Source organism: Mus pahari, chromosome 1, assembly GCF_900095145.1.
Source record: "Mus pahari chromosome 1, PAHARI_EIJ_v1.1, whole genome shotgun sequence".
NCBI lineage: Eukaryota > Metazoa > Chordata > Mammalia > Rodentia > Muridae > Mus > Mus pahari.
This window is the reverse complement of record NC_034590.1, coordinates 168,306,387-168,332,153: the sequence shown is the minus strand read 5'-3', so window position 1 is coordinate 168,332,153 and position 25,767 is coordinate 168,306,387. Positions and strand designations below refer to the sequence as shown.

At 44.8% G+C, this 25,767-nt stretch overlaps 1 protein-coding gene across 18 annotated transcripts in view; it reads left to right on the top strand.

Moving 5' to 3' along the window:
• Window positions 1–25,767, top strand: part of Ablim1 (actin binding LIM protein 1) — a 277,019-nt gene that overhangs the window by 64,213 nt on the left and 187,039 nt on the right. For 3 of the 18 annotated variants that reach the window (XM_029543471.1, XM_029543466.1, XM_029543486.1), the window contains exon 1: window positions 9,740–10,039. The exons of 1 other annotated variant lie outside the window; for it this stretch is intronic. In XM_029543471.1, the coding sequence (XP_029399331.1) occupies window positions 9,985–10,039 (55 nt within the window). In that variant the 5' untranslated portion in view covers window positions 9,740–9,984. Of the gene's footprint in view, window positions 1–9,639; window positions 10,040–25,767 lie in introns of those variants that run through there. 14 more of the 18 variants (XM_029543457.1, XM_029543453.1, XM_029543478.1 and 11 more) reach the window with 8 other exon arrangements.

Below are 25,767 nucleotides of genomic sequence, written 5' to 3'. Positions count from 1 at the left end.
GCACAGGCACAGGCACAGGCACAGGCACAGGCACAGGCACAGGCACAGGCACAGGCACAGGCACAGGCACAGGCACAGGCACAGGCACAGGCACATGAGTTTTACTAAGGGCTGGGGATGGACCTCTGGCCCTGTTGATTGCACAGCAAGCGTTTCACTGCCTGAGCCATCTCTACAGCCTCTGGATGCTACTATTTAACTATCAAAGTTAATATATTTAAAATAGTATAACTTTCATGTCCCTTGTTTATTATAAGTCAGTTTTTAGAGATTAAACCTAACTGGTGTTGTTGAGTGTGTTCCCCAAAGACGTACATTCCCCAAGTGGCCATGTTGAGGAGGCTTCAGATGGTGGGATTTAGCTCCAAGGCATGTCATTTAGGAACCACCACTGAGGGGACTGATGTAATCCTCATGGGGTATTTGTTAGCTCCTTTGAGGGTGAGTTATGCTGGACATGATGGGGAACACCTTGAATTCCAGAACTCAGGCAGGAGGATCTCTGTGAGTTCCAGGCCAGCCACTTCGACACAGTGAGTTCCAGGCCAGCACAACGAGGCCCTGCTTTTTGAAGGTAGGTTACATAATGGGAAGGCATGGCTCCCAGAACTCTCTGGCTTCCTGTCCTACCATCTGCCACAGAGTCCTCACCAGAGGCCGAACAGATGGCCTTGAGACCATTCAAGCTTGAACTTGCAGCCCTCAAAGCTGTGAGCGAAATAAACCACACTTTAAAATAAAGGACCCAGCCTTGGGTATTTTGTTTTATCAACAGAAAGAGACTAATGCACCAGAAGAAAACATTGCTAACATTAAAATTGTGTTTATATTCTTGATAGCAGAAGCAAGCATTATGACTGAGCAGACTGTGTGTGTACCTGTACGTATGTGTCCGTGTGTAGAGTAGGTGCACATATAGAGGTCATAGGTCAATATTGGGTGTCTTCCTCACTTGTTCTGCCCTGGATTGTTTTTAAGACAGGGTCTCTCACTGGATCTGGAGCTTGCCCCAGGGATCCTCTGTCTTCTCCCCATTTCTAGAACTCACACCAGGATACCAGGTCTTTTATGTAGGTTCTGGGCTCTGAATTCAGGTTCTCATACTTGAGCTGCAAACTCTCACTAACTGAGCCACCTCCCCAGCCTGAAGAGATACTGCTCTGCGAACTAAATCTCTCTGGGTCTGAAGTAGAAGTTCTCCATCTTCCCAGTGCTGTGGTGACCCCTGAATAGAGTTCTTCATGCTGTGGTGACCCCCTACTGTAAAATTATTTTCATTGCTACTTCATAATTGTAATCTTGCCACTGTTATAAATCATAGCATAAATATCTGATATGCAGGTTATTTGACCCCTGTGAAAGAGCTGTTGGATCCCCAAAAGCTTTGGGACCCAAGCAAGCATTCAAGTCACAGTCAAAGGTACACTCCTCACAGCTCTGATCTTCTCAGAAGTGTGTTACTTTACCTTAATTCAGGTAATCCTTTCTTTGTAGAGATTTTTAGTTTACATGAAATTTCAAGTCATTGTTTTGTTAATGACTTAATGATCATTAAAACCCTCTTGCCTGGACGGTTTCCTGGAGCCCTCTGATGTCTTCAGCCTTGGATTCACCAATTTTTGGATCTGCTGCCCACTTACCACTGTGGAGTTCTCCAACTCCCAGGTTTATATTTTATTATTTTAAAAAATGATGTGTATCATCTGTATGTGGGTGGGTGTGAGCCCAGTGCGTACAGCCTCTGGAAGAGGATATGAGGCAGCAGGTACGGTGAAGAGCTACCTGACTCAGGTCCTCCCTCTGGAGCACCAGCAATCCACCTGACTCAGGTCCTCCCTCTGGAGCACCAGCAATCCACCTGACTCAAGTCCTCCCTCTGGAGCATCAGCAATCCACCTGGCTCAGGTCCTTCCTCTGGAGCACCAGCAATCCACCTGGCTCAGGTCCTCCCTCTGGAGCACCAGCAATCCACCTGGCTCAGGTCCTCCCTCTGGAGCACCAGCAATCCTTCTTCACCACTGAACCATCTCTCCAGTACTTCCCCCCCGCACCCCCCCCCCCACATTCCCTTGGTATCATTGGTTGGGGACCAATTTCCTTTCTGTTTGAATTAATTCTCAGTAAAATTTTCAGAAAGGCTGCATGAGAAGTTACTAGAATTAATGCATACCTGACAATTCCTTGTTCTGACCACAGGTTCGATCTGTCTAGAATAGATACACAAAGAACGTGTGTGTGTGTGTGTGTGTGTGTGTGTGTGTGTGTTGTCTTTGGCATTTCTTCTCTGAAAACATGAAAGGCTGTGCTCCATGCCTCCGCCATCAGAGTGGCTGCCAGTCTGATGGCTGCCTGAGACTTTTCCTTTCATAATCTGTTTTGCTCTTGGGCTTTTATGACCAGGACTATCTCTGGACTTCTGACTTCCCATCAGAACACATCCAGTTATGTGTCTGCTATCTTTTTAATCCTCATAAATTAATAGGAAGGTTAGTGAGCAGGTTCCCTGGGGGGATTAGGTTTCCATTTTTCTTCATTTCTGCGACAGCTTTCCTCTACAATTATATTGGTTTGAATCTAGAGAGATTTCTAAACTGAATGCTTAAATATATTTAAGGAAGTACAGCCCCAAATGCATTCTTACCTTAAAATACTTAGCATATACCAATTGCAGAATGATCTTTTAAAATCTCAAGGGAAAGTATGGAATTTCATCCCGATATGAAAAGGGGTTGAGAATTAAATTCAAGAGCTGATGATTTAAAGATGGGATAATTATTGAAATTGAAAATTAAGGCTTTCTAAGCAACTGGCTTATTAAAACAAGTGATGGACAGGCTCTCTGTTTGATAGAAAGAATCACTCTCTTGTTTGCCTTCTCTTGGTCTGTGGTCGTCGTATCATGGTTTGGACGCCTACACAGATACCTTCTCGGGAGCCGTTTGCACACGCCACACACATAGGAGCCTCCTGGCGGGTTCCAGCTGTGCAGGGTCTTCCCCCTTCTGCTTGCTGGCATCCGTGGACTGCTGCCCTGAGCTAAGTGGGCTGGCTGATGGCCGCTTCTGTCTCTTCACTTTGCTGCTGGGTAGGTCAGCTGTTCGTGATACTAAGTGCCAGCTCATCAGGGCTGCTCACCACGACACAGGGCAGCATTTGCCCTGAGGTAGCTGAGCCAGGCTGGAGTTTTTCATTCCAGTCTGCACTTTTAGATAGCTGTTCACGTCTCTGACTCAGACTGTTTTATAAGTGCCACTTAAAAACAAAAGCAAACACTGTCCTAAGAAATGTCCACGCAGCAAGGGCTGCAAAAGGCTGCGTTTTGGTGGAGAAGGAAGCCAACATGCCAACAGGCTCTTCAGTTCCCAGAGCACAATCCCACACCTTTTAGTTTGTTGGAGCAAAAGTTCCCCCATCTCCCTCTGCTGTGTGGACACTCCATCTCTTTGATGTTCTTGCATGGTCACTGGCATGTCTAGCAGCAGAACTCTCTAATTTCAAAAACAAAACAAAACAAACAAACAAAACCAAGCATGCACTAAATCCTAAGAGACCTAGCTCTGACTTAAACCTTGGGCTAGTGTCTCTATACTGTTAGTTCTCAGTCTGTGTCTCAGCCCTGTTTACCCCACTGGGGCCTCTACTGCTCCCACCTCACAGAGATCTGTCTTGATGTCAAGTGTATGGCCTTAAATTGTAGCAGCAGAAAGCTTCGGAAAGACCTCTTTTCCCATTCAATGTGGCCTCGGCAGAGATGTAGGTCCTCTGAGTCCCTTATGGTCTCATCTGTAAAATGGGTACAGGGGCTGGAGAGACAGCTCCATGATTAAGAGCCTATACTGCTCTTGGGGAGGACTGAAGTTCAGGTCCCAGCATCTACAGGGTGATGTTTATATCTCAAGCTCCCCAAGGAATCAAATGCCTCTGGCTTCCACTCATGGCGCTCCCACACATGTACACACAGACACAAATGCGTATGTATAAATATGTTTTAAAACTTTTAAAATAGGAATAGTAATGACAACTTAAAGAATAATGTAAGTATTAGTAAGAACATATAGAAAGTGCTCTCGTTAATCCCTGAGCATTTTAAGGGCTCAAGAAGAGCTCTCCATGGACCACGAGTGCAGTGATGCTATTGTTAAATCACTGTTCTCACTGGTAAGTGGGTCAGTTGCTGGAGATTCTTCTTGAAGGATCGTTCTGTCTCATAAGGGGAACATCTGCTTTCTTGTTACAGCATGAAGGGCTATCCATTTTCAGTCAGGCACTGACTACAGAACAAGGCCTTAGCCCTTTGACTTAAACAAATGTCAAGCCTTCTAGATGCTACTAGAGAGGCTGTAAGATGCTCAGAAGATCCCAAGAGGGCCTGTTACGGTGCAGATTTTACACTCTGCTATTGTGACCCAGTGATTATTTTCCATCAATTTAAATTAAAGGCCAGAATTTTTTCCTTTTTTCCTTCTTCTAAAATGGGCCAGGTTCTTGCTATTTTTCTGCCCCTCTCCTCTCTTAGTACTTAATGTTTTAAAAGAATCATGGCACCAGATACCTTTAACCCCAGCACCTGGGAGGCAAATGAGTCCAGCCTGGTCTACAGAGCAAGTTCCAGGGAGCTTAGACTATGCAGAGAAACCTAGATAGATAGATAGATAGATAGATAGATACATAGATAGATACATAGATACATAGATACATAGATTGGTAGATTGATAGAAAATAAAAGCCATACCAAGCAAAAAAGGATGCTGACTGGTGTTGCTGTGGATATCACTGTGTATCAGAAACTGCTCATAGGAAAGGGTTTATTTCAGCTTACAATTCCAGATCATAGCCTCACTGAGGGAAACCAAGGCAGGAACTCAATGCCTTCACACACAGAGTAACTTTTGTCCAGAGAAGGAACTCATAGCCAAGTACAGTGGGATGATCAGTGGACTGCTGTATACAATTCAGAACCAGTTGCCTAGGGATGGTACCACCCACAGTGGGCTGTACCTCTCACATCAATCAACAATCAAAACAGCCCCCCCAGGAATGCCCAAAGACAGACTACCCGGCAGACTACCAGGAGAAAGTAAGTAATTGGGGACGTTCTCTGAGTGGCACTTGGGGCTGGACCCCACACAGGCCGTTCAGCTGTGGTTGACTACATAACAAAACTTTAAGAAAGAGGTCTATAAAAGTACCAGTTACAGAAAGCAGACAGATTCTTGGGCGGACCCACAGCCTTTCACCTGCCTCAGTCCTAAGTGTAAATTCAACTGTTATCAACCGAATATGATTTACTGTTGAGACCATTGTGCAGAGTCATCATGGCTCTAGCTAACTCTATTTCTAACTTGTCTAGTACTTAAAAAAAAAAATTTACGATGCTAATAATAGTAACAACCGTCTCTGTCATGCACACCCTGAGTTGCAGTGCATGATGGGTAGGATGGAAGGCATGTCTGCCAGAGGCTTTTACCTGGTAATTTGGAAAAAGGTTGTACATTGGTGGGTGTTGCTGCAGTGCACGATGGGATAGAGGATGAGCCAGCTAGAGGTTTTGCACCTGGTAATTTGGGAAGAGCTCAGACATTGGTGGATGTTGCTAGCAGCCTGGGGCTTGGGAAACCTTGCTTCGGTCCAGCACTGTGGAACCTGGCTCCATTCTCCACTTGATCTTAGCCAAAAGGCCGAGAAGCGATACCTGGCTCCATTCTCATTGGCGATCATTTTCCTTTTTTTGTAAAACAGATTGATTGGACAAGGTGGAAGTGATTTGTTGCGTGTTTACCAGCCCTTTCTTCAAATGAAGACTTGTCTGGAGGCCAAAAGATAACGCAGGAGAGCGGACATTTCTCAGGCAGATGCTGGGCGGAGCCTAGACCTGCAGAGTTTAGGGTAGCCGGGCCCTAGAGCAGTCTCCAGGAGCTTATCTATCCAGCCCTTGGCTTTAGCCGTAGAAAGCCTCCCTCTGGCTCCCTCCAGCCTAACTTTGTGCTCGAGGGCATAAAGCAGGGTATCATGTGACCATGGTTTGCAAATAGTACTAAATATAATTTTGACTCTTGTTGGGTCAAGGTTATTAGGATCCCTGCAAACCTCCACAAGGCCACTTCAGTTTGGGCTTTTTTGAAAGGCTTAATAGCAGGCTTTTGTTGTTGTTTGTGGTTTTGGGGGGAGTTTCTTTTTAACTTTTTTTTTTTTTGAAAGTCATTTTGGGGGATGTGGAAGAGCACTAGAAGGAGCAGAGTGGAAACATTTGGTAGTGTGCGTGAGACCCTAACCGTCTCTCATTAGAGCCTGGATGTAAAGGCTTTCCTCAGCGAGTTGTCAAACAGACAGGGAAATGCAGAATATTAAACTTCAGGTCCCCCAACATATCCTGGTGAGTTGAGCTGGAGTTGCTGGCTCAGTGAAAACATTCTATTTTATTATAACACAGAACACCTTTTCTTCTTATTTACCCTGAGCACAACTTTCAAAGAGAAGGTTCTGGAAATGTAGTGACTGAAGCTGCGGGAAAGGCGTGGAGAGATAGGGTGCTGTGGTAGCATTTCCACAGCAGGCATGTTTTTCGGGGCATTTTTATTCTGTCCCCTCCCTGTCAGCAACAAAGCAACTGTAACGCGCCCCGCAGTGCACTGGGCACAGTGCCAGGGTCACCCTTGCATTCCCCAGGGAGGAGCTTCAACCGGAGTAGTTTGCCATTGTTGTCGTCATATGTAGCTCATGAGGCAAATGAAAATGAAACCCACATACGTATGTTATAAAAATACACACTGTAATCGAGTCATGCTGATTTACTCAACAAGTGGGATCTCATCATGGGGCAGTCATGTATTCTTTTCCTTATAACTTTCTGGTTTCAGCTCCCTGTTGAGGCGTGGGGTAAATTGTGTGGTCCTTTTAACTCTCTAAACCCATCTCTTTAGTCCTCACAGCTGAGCTGAGGCTGGTCACCAGGACGTAGGGCAGGACATCATTAGAACACAGGTTCATTTTTTTTTTTTTTTTTTGCATCCTTCTAGACGAGGTCTAGAAGGTTCTTCTTCCTTATTGGATGTGACCTTTTAATAAATTTAGCTTTTGTCTTCCATAGCAGAGCCATTCTTCTTATAAAATTCAATTTGCTTCAGGCTTCTGTCTCTCGTGCTTAGTCTGAGAGATGAGGCGAGGGACCCTGTGGGTGTTTCATTACTGGAATCTGCTGCATCTCACTCACAGCTCATCATAAATTACATCCTGGCTGGCTTCATCTTCTGCTCTGTAATTTCGAAGCCATTCTCAGCCAGGTCTGCTGAGAACGAGATCTGTTGTCAGGTTTGCTGTTTGTGCTGTGTGATTCCCAGAGTAATATTGCAGTGCCACAGACCACACCTTACTGTACCTAGAGCCACTCGGGCCCATCAGAGCAAATGGCAAAACCCAGCTTCACCCGCAGAGAAATTGTCTTCATACTTTCTGGGCCGCCTTGGGCAAGTCCCTAAATTCTTTGGCATTTACAGACTTCTCACCTTTCAAACTACAGTGTAAAGTTTCTCTCAGATCCCTGCCAATGTTTTTTAGAATAGCACGCTCAAAACTGTGGTTAATAGTTACACAAGGCTCAGAGCTACTCGGGTCAAATAAATTTCTGAAATGCTTCTTATCTTATTCATCTCTTAGCTAGATGGCACATGGGTATATTAATATTAAACCTGGCTGAGAAGCCTGTTCAACGACATTTACTCAAGCATTTCTCAAAGACAGGTGGGTACGCCGTTGAAAGCAATCTGGTGTGTTTATTTGCCCAGTGACAGCCACTTTCTCAGGAGCAAGGTTTGGGAAGCACCTTGTCCTAACTTCAAAGGTGACCTGGTTCTGTCAGGTCAGGGACACCCAGGTCCCTGAGTTTGTAATGTACCACAGCCATTTAACTCCAAAGAGGTTGTGTGTTTTAACAGTTTGTTTGATTCTAATAAATTGCCAAGAAAATTGTCTGGTTAAACAGAGGTGTGCGGAGGAGGCTAACCTGGGGGAGTTGCTTTCTTGGTAGTAATAGTCTCAGCACTAAATGTTCTCTGTTCTCAGTTGTCCCTATGAGGGGCAGGGAGCCATACTTTTAGCCAGAACCATTTTAGCCCCAGAAAGCAGATGAGGCACACTAGCCTTCGTTCCTTTCCTCCGTCCCACATTCTCTGTGTGTATGTGTGCATGTGTGTATGTGTACATGTGAGCAAGTAGAAGTCAAAGACAAGTTTATGTGCCATTCCTCAGGCACCTTCTACCGTTTTGTATGAGGCAGAGTCTCTCGTTGACCTGTAATCTCACCGAGTTGGCTAGGCTTGCTCTGTGAGGAGTTCCAGGGATGCTTCTGTCTCCCCTCCCATCTTACCGTCACTGGAGTTACAAGCATGCACGACACCAGCTTTTTACATGGGTTCTGAGGGTGGAACTCAGCCCTCATACTTGTGAGCCAAGCACTTCGCTGACTTGAGTTATAACTCCCCGCCCACACCCTCTCTTGTCTCTCCATTTAAAATTATCTAGGACTAGCAATTTAAGTTTAAGAGACTAGCTCCCTTTAAGTTTTAATTGAAGGTCACCAAGAATAAAGACTGCAACTGCAATAGAATTGTGTGGTTGGTGTTCAGATGGTAAAAGTCTCAAGACACGGTCAATAACAAAATAAAACATTAGGGCTGAAATAGGGAGTCACTGTCACAAGACTGCCAGGCAGCAGGTACAATCAGACTTCCATCAGTGCAAGTGGCCTCCTGGAACCAGCTGACAGCTGACGGCTCTGCAGATGCCAAACATTTTATCAGTGAGGGATTTAGTGACGGCCCTGCGTCTGGCGCCTGGTACCTTGCCAGGCCAGGAGAACATTATCAGAGGTCCTGAGTCCCAGGCAGTGGCCCTGTGCTAGGGAAGGGGAGTGGAGGACTCATGAGTGGGGTGAGTTGTCCCAGCCACCGCAGAACAAACCTATATAGGCAGGAAGAGGGACAACTAGGATCCTGAGTTGATCAAACATGTTATTAACTAATGTGTTTCGATTAAATCATTTTTCTCCAGTGAGTGAATGCTGAAATTTACATTAAATTACTATCTCAGAATAGGTGCTGGTGGTTGATTCCCTGTTGGAGGAACTCAGTACCTCCCCTCTCAACCAATCTCCTTCTCTCTCCTAAGCCATCCACGTATCTGATCTGAGGGCATTTGCCTCAAGTGTCCTTTCCCATGTTGAGTCTCCATAACTTATCCAATATGCAAAACACCCAGGTGTTCAGAAGTAACTGGGTTATCAAAGTCAGTCTCAGGCATTCCTGGCTAAGGGGGTGGGGGTGGGGATGCCTTTCCACAGAAAGTCATTGCTTTCGCCAGCATGCACCTGATAGAAAATGGTTCAAAGCCTATCCCATCCCAGTGCTTTATCAGAGCCAAGATGAGCAGCTGATAATGAAAAATGTCCCTACAGTTGTATAGTGTCTTTCTTATCCTAGTATTAAAAATAATTGTAATAAAACCCCATCTGGTTAAGATGGCAATTCATTTAGGGAAAGGCGAGGAAAGTGAGGTGGAGGGTGGGGAGGGTATCATCCTTCTCTCTCAGAGCTATTGTGAAATGGCAGTGACCAAAATCTGGATTCTGGATTGTGCAAATTGAGCCAAACCCTAGGACCATTCTTGGCGAGCTTTCTCTGTACCTTTCTCAGTGATGGCCAGCCTTCTTCGGAAGCCGCCGTGTCAGGGATCTGGGAGGCTCTTACAAGTGGTCCTTTGGGCTGTGGGAACGCTGAGAGGAGAGCTCCGTAGACGCGGAAGGTGCTAGAGCCACACAGGAAACTCCCCGTTCTTCCTGGGCCAGCAGCACACCCACGGTACACACCCCTCCCTGACTTAACTCAGCCCACAAACTCCTGGGAAGAGAGCCAGGCCCAACCTAGCTTCTGAGGAGTGGACTCAGTCCTTCTGTGCACCAAGGGAAGGAAAGCCAGAGGCTGGTACAGGCTAATGCCAGAAATGACGGCGGTAGTGGACCCTCACCACATCTCTGAAGACTGCAAAGGTTTGAGTGTCATTTTGTAACTTGGCATCTGTGTCTAGCGGGGGACTGTCTTTAGTGAGAAGGAGGGATACAGGCCTCTTTCTGTCAGTAAAGCCATGGTATGCTTTTTTTTTTTTTATGTTAACATAGAAATCTATGTATTCCAGAAACACATACTTACATAAAATGCCTACCTCACATGTCAGCATATCTGTAGATAGTAATAAATGGGGATGTCAGACTGGCCAGGGCTGTTTTGTACAGGAGCACAGCAGGTGGGCAGACCAGCCCATTGGGTCCTTAAGGGCATACTCAGTGACAGTGGCCAAACACTTGTGATTGTGTTTATGAGAGTTTTGTTTCCGTTTGGATGCTGTCCCGGGGATATTTTCTCTGCAGTCTTGTTTTAGGGGAGACTTCCTTACTCCGTGAGGCTGGGTTACCTTGGTTTCGGGAGAGCAGGCAGTAAGGGATGTCAGAAGGCTTTGTGCCTCCCCCTTCGATGTGGATCTCTAAGCTGCAGCACCTCCGGTCAGCTCCGCCTGGCTCAGCTTTGTCACTGTCCAGGGGGCACTTGGAGGACGGGGGCACCTGGTCTGCTTCACATGAGGGCACTTGTCGGGAGGCATGACGGCATTCGGGGCTGGCACATGGTAGATGATGAATAATTCATGTGGCGTCTCCTGCTTGCAACTTTTTCCAGTAAAAGTAATTCTCAGAGCTCAGGCCTTAACAACCTGGAAATATGACCCTGTATCGACTATTGATCTGCCTTAGACAGTAACCGGAAGGTAAACATTGACAAACATTGGAATAGTAAGTGTTAAAGTTGACAGTAGCCCTAGGTGGGCGGTAAGCCAGAGTCAGTCTCAATGTTTCCCCCCCTGTCTCCCCTGGCACTGAAGGATAAGATCATGGGATTTTTACAGAAGATTCTTAGGTACCCTCTGGACCTCCTTGAAGGCTGAAACTAAAAGTTAATAAAAAATACTATATATGGCATAATCATTAAGATGTATTAATGTGTGTTTTCTGGCTTAAAAAACCTACAATTTTATGATTTTCCCAACTGAAAGAGGTCATAACAATAAGATTACAGTGTCTCGGGGTCTTTATACATCTATTTAAATACATTCATGATATGATATATAAGGTATGATGATGCAGATATGTTATTTTTAAGTAAATTCAAGGTCTTTTTTTTTTTTTAATTGCTTGTACAATACAAAGAATGGATTTTCATCTTGTTTTCCAGGAACACTAGGGTAAATTACAGAAAAATCTTCCATGACAGAAGAGATTAAGAGATTCTAAGCCAGTAGAATAAGCTGTAAGTGGGTGCTATTTCTAGAGGCTAAACCCAGAAAGAAAATCTTTTTTTCCCCGTTGCTTTAATTGACTCCCTTTCTATTCCGCGGCGTATTTTGAAGGTATCTGGAGTCCCCGCCTGCTGCCAGCTGGAATCTGAAGACGGTATCTCTAGAACTCGCTCCGCTAACTTGAATCTCAGTCATAATTAGATTGGAATTTGGCAAATTATTTCAAGACTGAAAATCAGACACACTTCATGTTTGGAACAAGAACGGGTCTCATTATTCTGTATTTAAAAAAAAAATATATATATATATATATATATATATATATATATATATATATATATATAATGCTTTTTTCAGGATTATTTGTCAATAGGTTTGTTATTGTTTTGAGTCTTTCTAACCTGTCCAGGCTTGCCTTAAATTTGCTGTGTAGCCCACGTTGGCCTTGAACTCTTGGCTGTCAGCTGCATCTGCCTCCTGAGTGCTGGGAACACAACATGTATTACTATGCCTGGCCATAGCAATATATTTTTTGCTGAAGTTGGTATTTTTATGAAGGGTTACATTGAATGGATTGGAGTCTGACCATAATTAAACATCATTTCTAGTCTCATTAGTTGGTTTCCGGATGTTTTCAAACAAACCTGGTTATCCATCCCCTTCCCTACTAGAGTAAATTCCCCAGTCCCTTCTCCTAGGTAGAGGCAAGAGTTTGATGCAGTCATTTGTTCTCCTCAGATATAAAAGAAATGCATGAGCTAGCATTTGCATATGATTAATAGTAATTTAGGCATCTGAGATATGCAGCCCTCTATTTTATATTTAAATATGACTGCTGACACCCAGGTCTCCGTCATTTGCATACACACTTTAAAGGCTGCGATGAAAGCTAGGATAATCATCAGAAGACTGTGTCTAACAAGCCTTCCCGCTATGTCACTCATTCCCACAAAGGGGGAGAGCATGTCTGTATGCCTCTTGGGTTTCCTGGGAGAGGATGGAGATGGGTTAGATTGTGGGTTCTCGTGCTTAAAGAGGCATTCCCAGCTCCTTCGGCAAATGAGCTCTTCCAACGTCCGTGAACGTGGGCCAATCAGAGCATGACATTGACATGCGGGAGGAGTGAGAACCAATAGCAGCCAGGAGCGTAGAGCTCCCAGGTCCCAGAAAACAGCAACAGCAGGGCTTTGAGAACTTCTCCCCAAGTCTCACCTCCCCCACCGTGAGAGCCACTCTCTTCTCTGGCTTCTGGCTGCACCAAGCTGCCTCAAATCTGATGGACGGTATGAGCCTAGCATTTCCTGTTTTTTCCACGCCTTTCAGGGACTGCATGCTGACTTGATTGAAGCAATCTTCCAGGAGTTGTGGGACGCACAACTGGGTCAGCATGGTAGCTGAGTGGCAAGCACCTCTTTACTATTTCAAAGTGGCTTAAGGGGGTCTGTGTCTGTTTTCATATAAAGGATTATGCTGCCTTCGCGCAGGTACACTGGATTCATTCGCGCAGCTCTCTCTCCCTTCCAAGGTTCTTGACTTCACCCGTGAGTTTATTGTTTGTAACTTTTGAGTTACTCTCACCATGATAGTCTCTAGTTGGTAGCATCAACACTGGCTTCTCCCCATGTGTCATCTGTCCTCCCTTGATTGTTTACGAGCATTCTGTCTGTGGCATTTAACTCACCGAGTGCCTCTCCGCGGGTGGCGGGTGGTGTGCCGGGTGATGCTCAGAAAGGTGAATCTCTGTCTTTATGATCTCAGAAGACCCACTTAGGTGTCAAAGATGTGCCTGGCGGTCATCCAACAGGAGGCAGTTATCCAATGGTGGGTGGGGGGGAGGACAGAAGGACTGACGCAGAGGCTTGAAGAACACGCCATCATCCACAACATGAAGGGTGGTCGCTAGAGATGCTGCAGGGCTTTCTGGTACCCCAGTGACCCTGTTGGTAACTTACCAGGGCCAGGTCTGACCGTGAGCCTCCCTGGCCTCACAACAGCCTCTTGTCCTCGGGAGCCACGCCTGCCTCTTCACACAGAGTCACAGAGACTGAAGACTTACCCTCCTCTTGGTAATGGGACAGCTCTTTGGTGAACTTCAAAGGTATTTTTTTTCCTGATATAAATGTACACTATAAAGTTAAAGCAGGAGAGAACAAATCGTTGGACAGAGGGCCCTGGTTAAGTCCTTGGCCTCCAAAGGCAGAGCTGGGTCAAATCGTGGCTCTGACACCTCTTTCCATGTAACCTTGGGTGAGCTTCTTAACTTTAACGGCATTTTTATTTTTTGTTGCTGTGTATATGTGCTGCCTGTATATATAGATATGGGCATGTCTGTGCACATGAGTGTGGAGGTCATAGGTCACACTGGGTGTTTTCCTTGAGTGCTTTTTTACCCCGCTTTTTGGAACGTTGTGCTCACTGAACCTAGAGCTCGCTGACTGGTTAGGCTGACTGGCCAGTGGGCTCCAGGGACCCGACTCCCAGAGCTGAGGTTGCCAATGCCTGCCTCAGCACCCAGCCTTGCTTCTTCATGTGTATACTGGGGATTAGAACTTGGGTCTTCACGCTTACATGGCAAACATTTTACTGCCGAGCCATCTCCCTGGCCTCGGTTCCTAATTTTTCCTTCTCTGGGAGAATGGGATGGGTGTTGTCTATCTGTCTATAGCATTTCTATCACTGTGACAAAATGCCACAGACAACATCAGCTTAGGGAGGAAGGATTATATCTCAGCTTACAGACGTCATCATCCAGGGAAGTCAGGGCAGGAGCCTGGAGGCAGGAGCTAATGGGGGCCACGGAGGAGTGTTGCTTACTGGCTTGCTCCACATGACTTGCTCACCCTCCTTATATCATTTTGGACTACCTGCCCAGGAGTAGCACTGCCCTCACCCTACACCCTCGGGAGCTGGGCCCTCCACCAATCACTCATCAATCAAGAGAGCTCACCATGGGCCAGTCTGTGCTGGCCTTTTCTCAGCTGAGGTCCCCTCTTCCCAGATGACCTGGATCAAGTCTACAAAAAAAACCTAACCAGTACAGGGTTGAAGGCCGTCCCATGTAGCCCAGGTTAGCCCTGGAACCTCCTGTGTCACTGAGGATGACCTTGGCCTCTAGATTCTCTTCCTCCCTCCACCTCCCAAGGGTTGGGGATACAACCATGTGGTACCACACCCAGCCTGAGCTTTTAATTCCTGTAATCCAAAATTTCTATATCTGTAAAATAGGGGTAACACAATGATCTGTTTTATAGGAGTGTGAAAGTTAAATGAGAACATCTATAAAACTCACACCCCACCCAGGATAATGAACAGGTTACACAGTTCGAAATTACAGTTCTATCTGGACATTCCTTTCAATTAATTATATTGTTGGCTAATCCTTTGGAAGCCTGCCTGGTTTGGGTTATTTCTACTTTTAGGGGTCTCTTTTTATTTTCATAGATTCTAGTTTGGATTGTTTCTACTTCTAGGTATTATTTGTTTAATATAAATCGTACAAGGAAAGACTTTGATTGTAAAAACACAATGTATGAGAGACTAAAGCTGCTCTTGACAGACCTCCAAACCCAAGGGCTTTCTTTATGTTTTATGTCACCACAGCCATGCATAGTCTTACGTTTACAAATCAAATAGCAGCTTAGCCCAGGATGGGAGACCAGGTTGTAGACCAGGTTGGCCTCTGCCTCCTGTGCTGGGATTAAAGGTGAGCGCCTGGCAGGTGGGATGCTTCTTAATGAGCCTTTGTGCTTTGTCGTTATTCTTCAAAGTTGAATGAGTTGGGAATGTACTAAAATGCCTAACTACTGGTCATCTGAGCCATGTAAGGGAGTGTATACACACCTTTCCTGAAAAGATCCAGATTCTGAGAGTCCGTGTCTCACCGGGTCTAAGGCGCTGTTACTACTGCTACTTCTAGGATGGACTGCTTTTCCCATCTGTTTTTCTGGGTTTACTAAATGACTCTTTAAAAACAAAAAAGAATTTCAAGAACCTGGGGCCAGCAAGATGCCTCAGTGGGAAAAGGCACTTATCACCAAATCTGAAGATCTGAGTTTGACCCCAGAACCCACTTTGTAGAAGGAAAGAACCAACTTATTCAAGGTCCTCTGACCTGCACATACATGCTGTAGCATGCACACACACACACACACACACACACACACACACACACAATTAAAAAAAATTAGTGGAAAAAAAACCAACCAAGCCCAAACATCATTCAACTGGAATCCACACAAAATTGGCCGGAGGACTGTTGCTGTCCTTGACTGTTGTAAGATCAGCTGTGTGCAGTGAGCAATTACATAAACACAGTTCAGAAGGTTGAGTCCACCCCGCCTCTGCACGGCTCACCGTTGCCTAGTTCGGAACTCCAGGAGGGAGAATCTGGGTCCAGTGAGTTCACTGATTACCAGTGTCTTCTCTCATATCCCACAGCACAGAACAAGACTAGAGAGTGAAAAAAAGTCAAATAGAATTGGAAAGCTAATTTTCAAATTTGACAGTTTCTAAGCTTGTCTCTTCTTTCATTATTACAGTGGTCTCTCTCATTTTTTAAGACTTATTTTATTTTTTGTATATGAGTACAAAAACTACTCAGAATTTTTGAAAGTGAGTACACAGAAGCTGTCTTCAGACACACCAGAAGAGGGCATCAGATCCCATTACAGATGGTTGTGAACCACCATGTGGTTGCTGGGACTTGAACTCAGGACCTCTGGAAGAGCAGTCAGTGCTCTTAACCGCTGAGCCACCTCCCCAGACCCTACAATGGTCTCTTCTGATGTATGAAATGTGGTTTAAAAGACTTTGAGTGCTGCTTCTGGATTTTGCATTTCCTTATAAGTTGTTGAGTATAAAAGTAAGACCCTAACATTCCTCATGGCTCATCAGGGAGAAAATAAAATCAACACACAGTCACGTATACATCTTATTTATCTGAGGCAGGGTTTCATGTGGCGCAGGCTGCTTTCAAACCAGGATAACTTGAAACTTCATGATCTGCTCCCTCCACCCCACATGCACTGTGATTGCAAGTGTGTACTGGGTTATGAGTGTGCTCCTCACATGCACTGAGATTGTAAGTGTGCAACCCACATGCACTGGGATTGCGAGTGTGCACTGGGTTATGAGTGTGCACCTCACATGCACTGAGATTGTAAGTGTGTACCCCACATGCACTGGGATTGTGAGTGTACATTGCACATGCACTGGTTGTGAGTGTGTACCCCACATGCACTGGGATTGTGAGTGTGCACTCCATATGTACTGAGATTGTGAGTGTGCACTATCAGACCTGCTTTATTGGATGGATATCAGGGTTTCCTTGAAACTGAGACTCAGTGGAATAAGTCTTATGCCCAGTTAGCCTGATTCAGAAGGGGTGTCAGGGGAGACAATTTTAACTCCCAGGGACTTTCTAATAAACTCGGTTCTGCACAGGTGAGACCAATAACCAGGATTACACGGATCACATGCTAAGAAACACAAGATCAGAACCCTTGTATGAGTAGCCTGTCATGAACTTTGTAAAGGACAGGATGGTAAATATTTTGGCCTTTGTGAGGCACATGGTTGCTGGTACCACTATGTAACTGAGAGTCTAGCAAAAAGGCAGTTGTGGATGGCACACACACGAATGTCGATGTGTTTCAATAAAACTATTTATAAAGCAGCAAGCATTGCTTTGCAGACCACTGGTCTAGACTATTGACAGAAATCAGGGCAAGGAAACCAGGAGACATATTTTGAAATAGAAAAATACAGTTTTTAATGCAATGAAGATTTGTTTCATTTAACAAGATATGTTTTAGAAATGAGTACAGAAAAAAATATTTTTATATTGGTCATTCATCAGATAAAGTTTCATCATCCTAGTGTACGTTACTCAGGATGAGAACTAAACTACACAGGACATGTGCTCTGAAGGCCAGTTTTAAAACAGACTTGCCAAGAATGCTAATGTTCCTGCTTAGCGGCAGAATGAGAAAGAGGAATTAAAGAGACATTAAGGAGACACCTAATTAATGTGATTTGGTTTTATGCCACTTTTAAGTTTTTATCTGGCCGATGTGACCTAGATTCATATAAAGGAATTAAGAGGATTACCAGGGATGCTTTTTCTCTATTAATTAGGAAACAATATGCAGACTTCAAGTCAGTGTGTTTGAGCCTCATTTGCCCTTCATACAGATTTTGAATTACGGGCATCCCAGGTTTCTTGTCACCATTGAAGAAAAACTGAAGCATGGAACGGTGCTAGAAAATGAATGGGTGGGGGAGGGGTAAGTGGAAGGGGTGGGGGAGAGGTAGGTGGGAGGGGTGGGGGAGGGGGGTTGTTGCTTTGTTTTAGCTAAGAGTCTCTGGTACCTGTTGAGTCAGTTATGGTCTGCTTGGAACTGGTAGGCTGTAAATTTCCAGGTTTCTGTGCAGTGAATCCAAATACAGAAGAGTCCAGAGTACATTTTGGGGAAGCTGAGGCAGAAGAATGCTATGGAGAGTCCCAGTTCTGTTAATGCTTTATCAAAGCTTAATGTTTCTCAGTTCTTATTTTTCAAGTCTGTCTGCTCCCTCTCTGAATCTATCTATCCATCCATCTATCCATCTGTCTGTCCATCTACCCATCCACTTATCCATCCATCCATCCATCCATCCACCCATCCACCCATCCACCCATCCGTCCACCTGTCCATCCGTCCACCCATCCACCCGTCCACCCGTCTATCCACCCATCCATCCATGCACCCATCCACCCATCCACCACCCATCCACCTATCCACCCATCCACCCATCCACCCATCCACCCATCCACCCATCCATCCACCCATCCACCCATCCACCCATCCATCCACCCATCCACCCACCCATCCATCCATCCATCCATCCATTCATCCATCCAGGGAACTTCTGTCTCCCTGCCTCTCTCCTTCTCTCTCCCCCCCCCTCTTGTCCCCTCCCTCCACTGTTTTCCACTTCTTCCTGGTAACAGTGTCAGAATGCACATGGGAAAAGGTGTTTAGAGATCAGAACTCCTCTGTGGCATTTACTTCACCTGCTTACTAGGCTCCGGTTTAGGCCGGTCTCTGAGCGAGGTGCTGGGGCTCAGCAGTGAGATTATAGCCATTCTTTCATCCATGTAGACATTCACAACCACAGCACACACACCCACAACCACAGCACACACTCCCACAACCACAGCAATGCAACCACAACCACAGTACACACACAACCACAACCACAGCACACACAACCACAACCACAGCACACACAACCACAACCACAGCACACACAACCACAACCATGGCACACACAACCACAACCACGGCACACACATCCACAACCACAGCACACACAACCAACCACAACCACAGCACACACAACCACAACCACAGCACACACATCCACAACCATGCACATCCACAACCATGGCACACACATCCACAACCACAGAACACACATTCTCAACCACGGCACACACAACCACAACCACGCACATCCACAACCACGCTCATCCACAACCACGGCACACACATCCACAAGGAAGTGTCCAAATGGCCAAGCAGCACATGAGAAGTCTGTCGGTTTCCCTCAAAGCCCTTTGTGTACTGCGATGAGTTAGGTGCCAGGAACTCTATGGGGCAGCTGAGACGTTACATTGCTAGCAGGCGTATTCACCAAACAAATGACTTAAAAGAGTATCTATCAGTACTATCAAAAGGAAATGTATACGCATATGTACATATATGTGTGTATATGATCTATAGCACTGGTGTCCACTAAGAAAGTGTGCAATAATATTGTTCATAGCATATTTATTCATAGTAGCTCCAAGCTATAAAAAAAAAAAGTTCTCAAACAGGACGATGGATGCCCACATTGATTGTGGCATATTGTTTCCATGAAATATCACTCCAAGATAAAAATACACGATGTTTTATATACAATATGTTAGAGTCACACAAGCATTATGTTGAGCAAAAGGAGCCAGAGAAGTGCATTGCTGAAGGAATCCTCTTGGAAGTTGAAGCTCCAACAGCACTCATGAAGCATGATGAGGCATGGGGCTGCATTATGAAGTGTGGGGCCGTATGATGGGGTGTAAGGATGCACGATAGAGGCATGGAGCTGCATGGTGGGGGCATGGGGCCGCATGGTGGGGATTAGGGCTGCTATGTGGTGGAAGGAGGCCAAGGGCACCTTTGTGGGATGAAGTAGCAATCCAGAACCAGGTTGTGGAGTGAGAAAGGGTTTTCTGCTGGGATAAACTGTAGGAGGAGCTGGTCTGGCATCAAGGGCAGGGTGTGGATGGACACAGGTGTCAGGAGTGACTCATGGACCTTACATCATGTTTCCTTGGGTCTGTGGCCTCAGCCACTGTTGGTCTGACTCTGTTTCCTGTGTTCAATGGTCCTTGAGAATGTTTCCATTTCTCGAAACCCTAACATGGTGATTTCCTAAGCCATTGATGGTTTTCATTCTTTTTGTTGTTGAGATAACTATGTAGCTGGAACCATGTAGGCCAGGCTGACCTTGAACTCACAGAGATCCACCTGCCTCTATCTCCCAAGTTCTGGGACTAAATGTGTGTCAACACCTGTGGCTTATATTTGTATTCTTAAAAGCTTTTATCCTGGTGTTACCGCCTGCTTCAGTTTCTATATGAGGTCGAGGCTTTTTCCCTGCTGCTCTGTATACCAGTGAAAAATTAAAGATCAGTTGTGCCGAGCTATTCCCTCATCCTGAAAAAACATAGAAGAGAAAAGAACTTACACACACACACACACACACACACACACACACACACACACACACACACAGCATGAGAGAGAAAGAAAAAGACAAAGAGAGAACAAGGAATCCATTTGTCCTGTTGATGAGACCCACCACCCACTTCATCCTGGTGCATGCTATTTTTGCTTTGCCCGAAAGATCTCTTGTGTTGGGAGCCTTTAAGGGGATGGTTTGAATCGGAAATGAAAAGCCAGACACTCAGTTCTGTTTAATGCCTATTGCAGGGCCTCAGACAAAGAAGTGCTCTATAGGTGCTGACTGAACTACCTTTCTGCCACATTTGGATTTTTTCCATGCATTTTTCCTGATGCATGCACATTTATAATTGTGAATTAAAAGAATAGTAATTTTTAAATCCATTATTTCTGAATCTGTTCTCAACAAATCTTTCTCTAAAAAATTTTTGTTTAATTAGATTAGCTTAATTAGTTAATTTTCATATTCTCTGTGATATCCAAGGGTAAACTGAATCACCACTCAACCTCTTCTTCTTCAAAAATTTTGACAGCCTTTCCTTCTCTGGACAGGATAAGTAATAGTGTTATGTAGTATGACTGGAAAGTATAATCAATAAACTTTACACGTCTTCAACTACAATGCCAGGAAAGTCTGCTGAGCAGGACCATTTAATTAAAGCAATAAGCTAAGAGGCTCCAGAACTTTTGGTGTACATGGTGCTATGAGTAAGTTTGGAGATATATCTATATCTATATCTATATCTATATCTATATATCAGTTTTAATCCTTTTTTCCCAAGGCAATTCACACAAAGCAGTCATTTAAATGCCCAGAGTACACAAATGTTTATAAAGCTTTCTCCCCAGCCCAGGAGAATATCAAAAACCAGGACAAGTGTGTCAGAGTCTTGTGGGGTCATAGTTGATGGCTTCTGCTTTGTGAGCCTTGGGGCTCCAGCCTTGACATCTGGGTAAATGGATGCTTTTGCCTCCATCTTCCACCTCTCTCCTGAGGTCACCCAGGGTCTCTGCTGTCCACAGGACTCCACTCATTCTGTGGATAATCTGATGACATCATGAGCCATTGTTCTATCTGACATGATCTCATGGATATTCTGATGACATCATCAGCCAATGTTCTCTCTGACATGAGCTCATGGATATTCTGATGACATCATAAGCCAATGTTCTATCTTGCATGAGCTCATAGATATTCTGATGACATCATGAGCCAGTGTCTATCGCGAATGAGCTCGTTGTCAGCTGTTTCCTTCAAAGCTTCTTCTCTTTTTCCTACTCTACTTCTTGGAGGTCTCTCAGGCCGTAACATTTGCTGTTCTTTTCCATGTCAGTCTTTATTATGAAGATGTATTTTCACTTTGGGGTATCTGTGACCTTTCATGCTGTCCCTTTGCGTGTTGGGGTCACCATCTCTGTACACTGCCTATTTCTGGTATGACTGCATATATGAGACTGTGGGGGGAAGACACGTTTCAGTTGTGGTATTGTATCTTACAACTTCTCTGCTGACAGCCTTGTCTCATTCCACTTCTGGCCATCAAATGGCCTCTTTTTCTCGCTGCTGCAGCCTACACCACACACTCCTCCACACTTGAAGCGTCCCCATTCCCAGTCCCCTTTGGATTCAGTATTTGCAGAGACTACCCCAAACTCTGTCCCTCCCAGTTTGTCACAGTTAGAAATTCTCGCATTACTCAATCCCATTCACCAGGAAGCACCATAAATCGTAGCCTACCCCTGACACTGGCACACACTTGTTTGTGTTTCCAAAAGTTTATGGAATGAGTGGGTTTTGTGGGTTAGCCGTCTTGATGATGATTTATAGCAAGGCGGAGAGATGCTATGAGTCTTCATTTGGGACACTATGAGTTTCATAGGGTAAACCTAGAGGAGAAATGAGGATGGATGTCAAGATCATTCTGAGTGGGAAAAGCTGTAGACAAAGGGCACAAACTGAATATCGAATCATACCTTTAAGATCTATGCTTTTTACTTAATGTATCAATTCATGTAAAATAACAAAATCATTGTACACTGAACCATTTTTGGAGTAAGAAACATAATAGTATTCTATTAGCAACCAAGGAGGAAGCATCTGGTAGCTCTAAATGCAGCATGAGGGAGAAAGAAGACTTTCTTGTAGTTGTGACCAGGGACAATGGTGGCATTTGCTTCCAAAGTGCTCCTACCCACACACTCTCACTTGGCAATATAGGACAAGATCCATGAGAGATTAAATCTGATTTCAGAAATAAACATATGGATCATTAAAGTGGAACTTTCCAAAGATTCTAAAAATCTTACACCCTAAAATTTGGGGCCTTAAAATACTTGCCCTCACCCGCTGCTGGAAATAAATCACAACTGTTTGCTTTAAGCTTGCCGTGAGGGCTCAGGGCACATACTCGGAAACCACTACTACCTCCTTCCAAGCTGGAAGCCCTCACACACAGGCCTGTGACTGTTTCCTTAGAACGTCCAGATTCAGGCAGTCTTGATTTTATTCACTAGTTGAAAATGTTTGAAACTTAGATGATTTCATGTCACAATGTGAAGATGCCATTGTAAAACAGCAGTAGTTACCTGGACCTACACATCCCTTTCTTTCTATAGAATGAGAATATAATTGCTTTCTGCTTCTTCATCTCTCACCATTACCTCAGGATCCACAGGCTTCTTCTAATTAAGTTTCCATTCTCATCCCTTTGGGTATTTTTCTTTATAATGTCTAAAGTAACTTTCATGGAGTACTCCTGGTGGACACCAGGAACTATTGGCGACTTTAGTTGACATATGGAGAAATACTGATATTTGCCCATGATCAGGCAACTGAGATCCAGGAAGTAAAGAACTTGGGGCTGGGGAGATGGCTCAAGGCATTACAAACTCTGACTATGTATTTGAGGACCTGAGTTTGGATCCCCAGAACAGAACTAAAAAAAGCTGGTCATGACCATGAGTGTTCCTGTGACCCTCACTCCGTGGCTGTCAAGAGTGCTAGCAGGAGGATGACAAGATTGCTGGCTGCCAGCCTGGCTCCAGAGTCAGTGAGAGAAGAAGGAGATAAGACAGAGGATGAGAGAAAAGAACACCCAATGTCCTCCTTAGGCCTCGGTCCACAAATGCACGTCGGCATAGATGTGCACATAGACCATGACAAACACAACCAATCAATACATACATACATACATACATCTAAAATAATCAAAAAGAAATAAAGTGCCCACCTGAGGTTACCCAGCAGAAAGAAACAAAGCCCATATTTGGGCTGGAGTGCCCCTCCCCTCAATGAGTGTATCAACCACATTGTTACATTGTTTATTTGCATTCTTACTGTTTAAACATTGGTGGTCCCTGGAGGCCATTGGTATCATGTTTAGTTTCTGTGTGATTTACTTTGATCAATTCTTGGTCTCCAGATGCATGGTTTAGCATTCCTCATAAGTTAAAAACTAAAGCATATAAATCTATATTCTTCCTTGAGAAATAATATTCTCATACCCTATTTCTATTAAATACATGATAAAGCAGTGGTCCTTAACCTTCCTAATGGTGCCCGCCTCATGTTGTGGCGACCTCCAACCATCAAATTATTTTTGCTGTTACTTTGTAACTGTAATTTTGCTATTGTTATGGATTATAATGTAAATAACTGTTTCTGATAACTTTAGGTGACACCTGTGAAAGGGTCATTCAACCCCAAAGGAGTCAGGACCCACAAGTTGAGAACCACTGTGCTGCATTTTCCCTTGCATGCTACGACAGATCATCTTGAAGCTACTGCACACTCTATTTTGACAAACAATAAGAGTCCTGCACAGTGATTCTGCCCTAGAGCATTTCCATATCAGACTGCCAATTTTACATCCAATAAATTGTTCCTAGCAGATAAAGGATGCAGTAGAACGGCCATTCAATCGGCTCCAGTCTCCGGAAACTTCTCTATTGTTAGACAAATCATTGTCCATCTGTAGCCACATATAAAACAGTGTGTTCTCAAACCTGCTACAGCTGTGGACTTTGAAATAGCCAAAAGCATCTTTTATTCATAGTGAAGCCTTGGATATGCCTTTGGGAGTTCAGGTTATTTTTAAGCTGGCAGTGAGTGCTGAGTAGGGCTGGAGTTTAGAGGGAAGTGCTGTCCTGGGGGTGGGGAGGCCAGTAATGTGGAGGCTTTGCACAGGGCAAGGTCTGGCATCTCACAGGGTCACTGCTGTGATTAACAAACTTGTGGTTTTAAAGTACTTGGGCAAAACCAAGTGCTGGGTGAGGCTGTAATAACAGATCCATGCAAAATGTACGGGTAGACATCGCCAGTGCTCTCCTGGGAATTCTAGTCCACGGAGAAAGAACGGCAGTGGGCACACTTTTTCGAGCCGTGGGGAGGCTGCACATATGTGAGTGGATAGTCCCCAACTGGGACTTGTCGTGGTCACCTGTCCTCGCTCCCTCCATTTCCTTCTACTCAGAACCCTCTCCTCTGCCCTCCTCTAAGTCTCTTTAGCGTCTTCATAAAATTGTCTTCAAAGACCTGTCGGGACATCACATTCCCCACTGTCTCAGCAGCACCAAGCTGAGGCAAGCGTTCCTTCTGCACATTCACAAACACTAGATGCATTGCAACGCGCTTCATCCACCCCTGAGGAGGGAACCCCATTTGCATAGGTCATTGTTGGAGCTGAAATAGAAACGCGAAATTGTTCATGTAAATGGGAAACATAAGCCATTCCTGTGTTCAGAAATATTTCTTTCAACAAGCTGGGTGTGGTGACGCGTGTGCTCTAAACCCAGCAACTGGGAGGTAGAAGCAAGGAGAGCCTGGGGTTAAGACCAGTCTCAGCGATATAAAAACAAAGCCCAAACAAACAAAACAGTTGAGAAACAAATTGGAGCCTTAAGCCATAATCTCAACCTTCCACACAATCCATGGGTGCTGTATCTGCGAGTTGGACAGTACGTCTGCACGCTGGACACTACGCCCGCGTGTTGGACACTGCGCATGCGTGTTGAATGCAGCGCCTGTACCATGAACGCTGTGCCTGTATGTTGGACAGTGCCCAGTTGTGTTTATTGGCCTGAGGTATTTTTGTGCCTAATTTCCTACTAGTTAACATGTTCTTTGAGGGCTTCTTGACTTGTTCATCAGTAAAGCTGCTAATATCCAGCCCATCAACATCTGACTTGTCATACTATGTGCATTCAATATGTACTTATAGTTTTACTTTAATTAATGTGCGTATGGGGTTGTTGCTTACGAGCATTTACGCACATTTGTGTAGAGACCAGAAGTCAGCCTTGGGTGTCATTCCTCAGGAACCATCCACCTTGTTTTTCTTAGGTGGGGTCTCTCATTGGCGCCCAGGTCTTTCTTACATTTCTAGGTTGGATGGCCAATGAGTCCTAAGATCTTCCTGTTTTCACCTGCCCGGTATTGGAGTTACAGATGTGTTATTATGCCAAGCATTTTGTACCAGTGAGAGAGGTGTAATTCACTCATGCTCATAAAGCAGGAACTTTACCCACTGAGACATATCCCCGGCCCCTTTATATATATATAAATATGTGTGTGTGTGTGTGTGTGTGTGTGTGTGTGCAGAATAAAGCTAATACCTCAGTTTTGTGTGTGTGTGTGTGTGTGTGTGTGTGTGTGTTTTGTAATGGT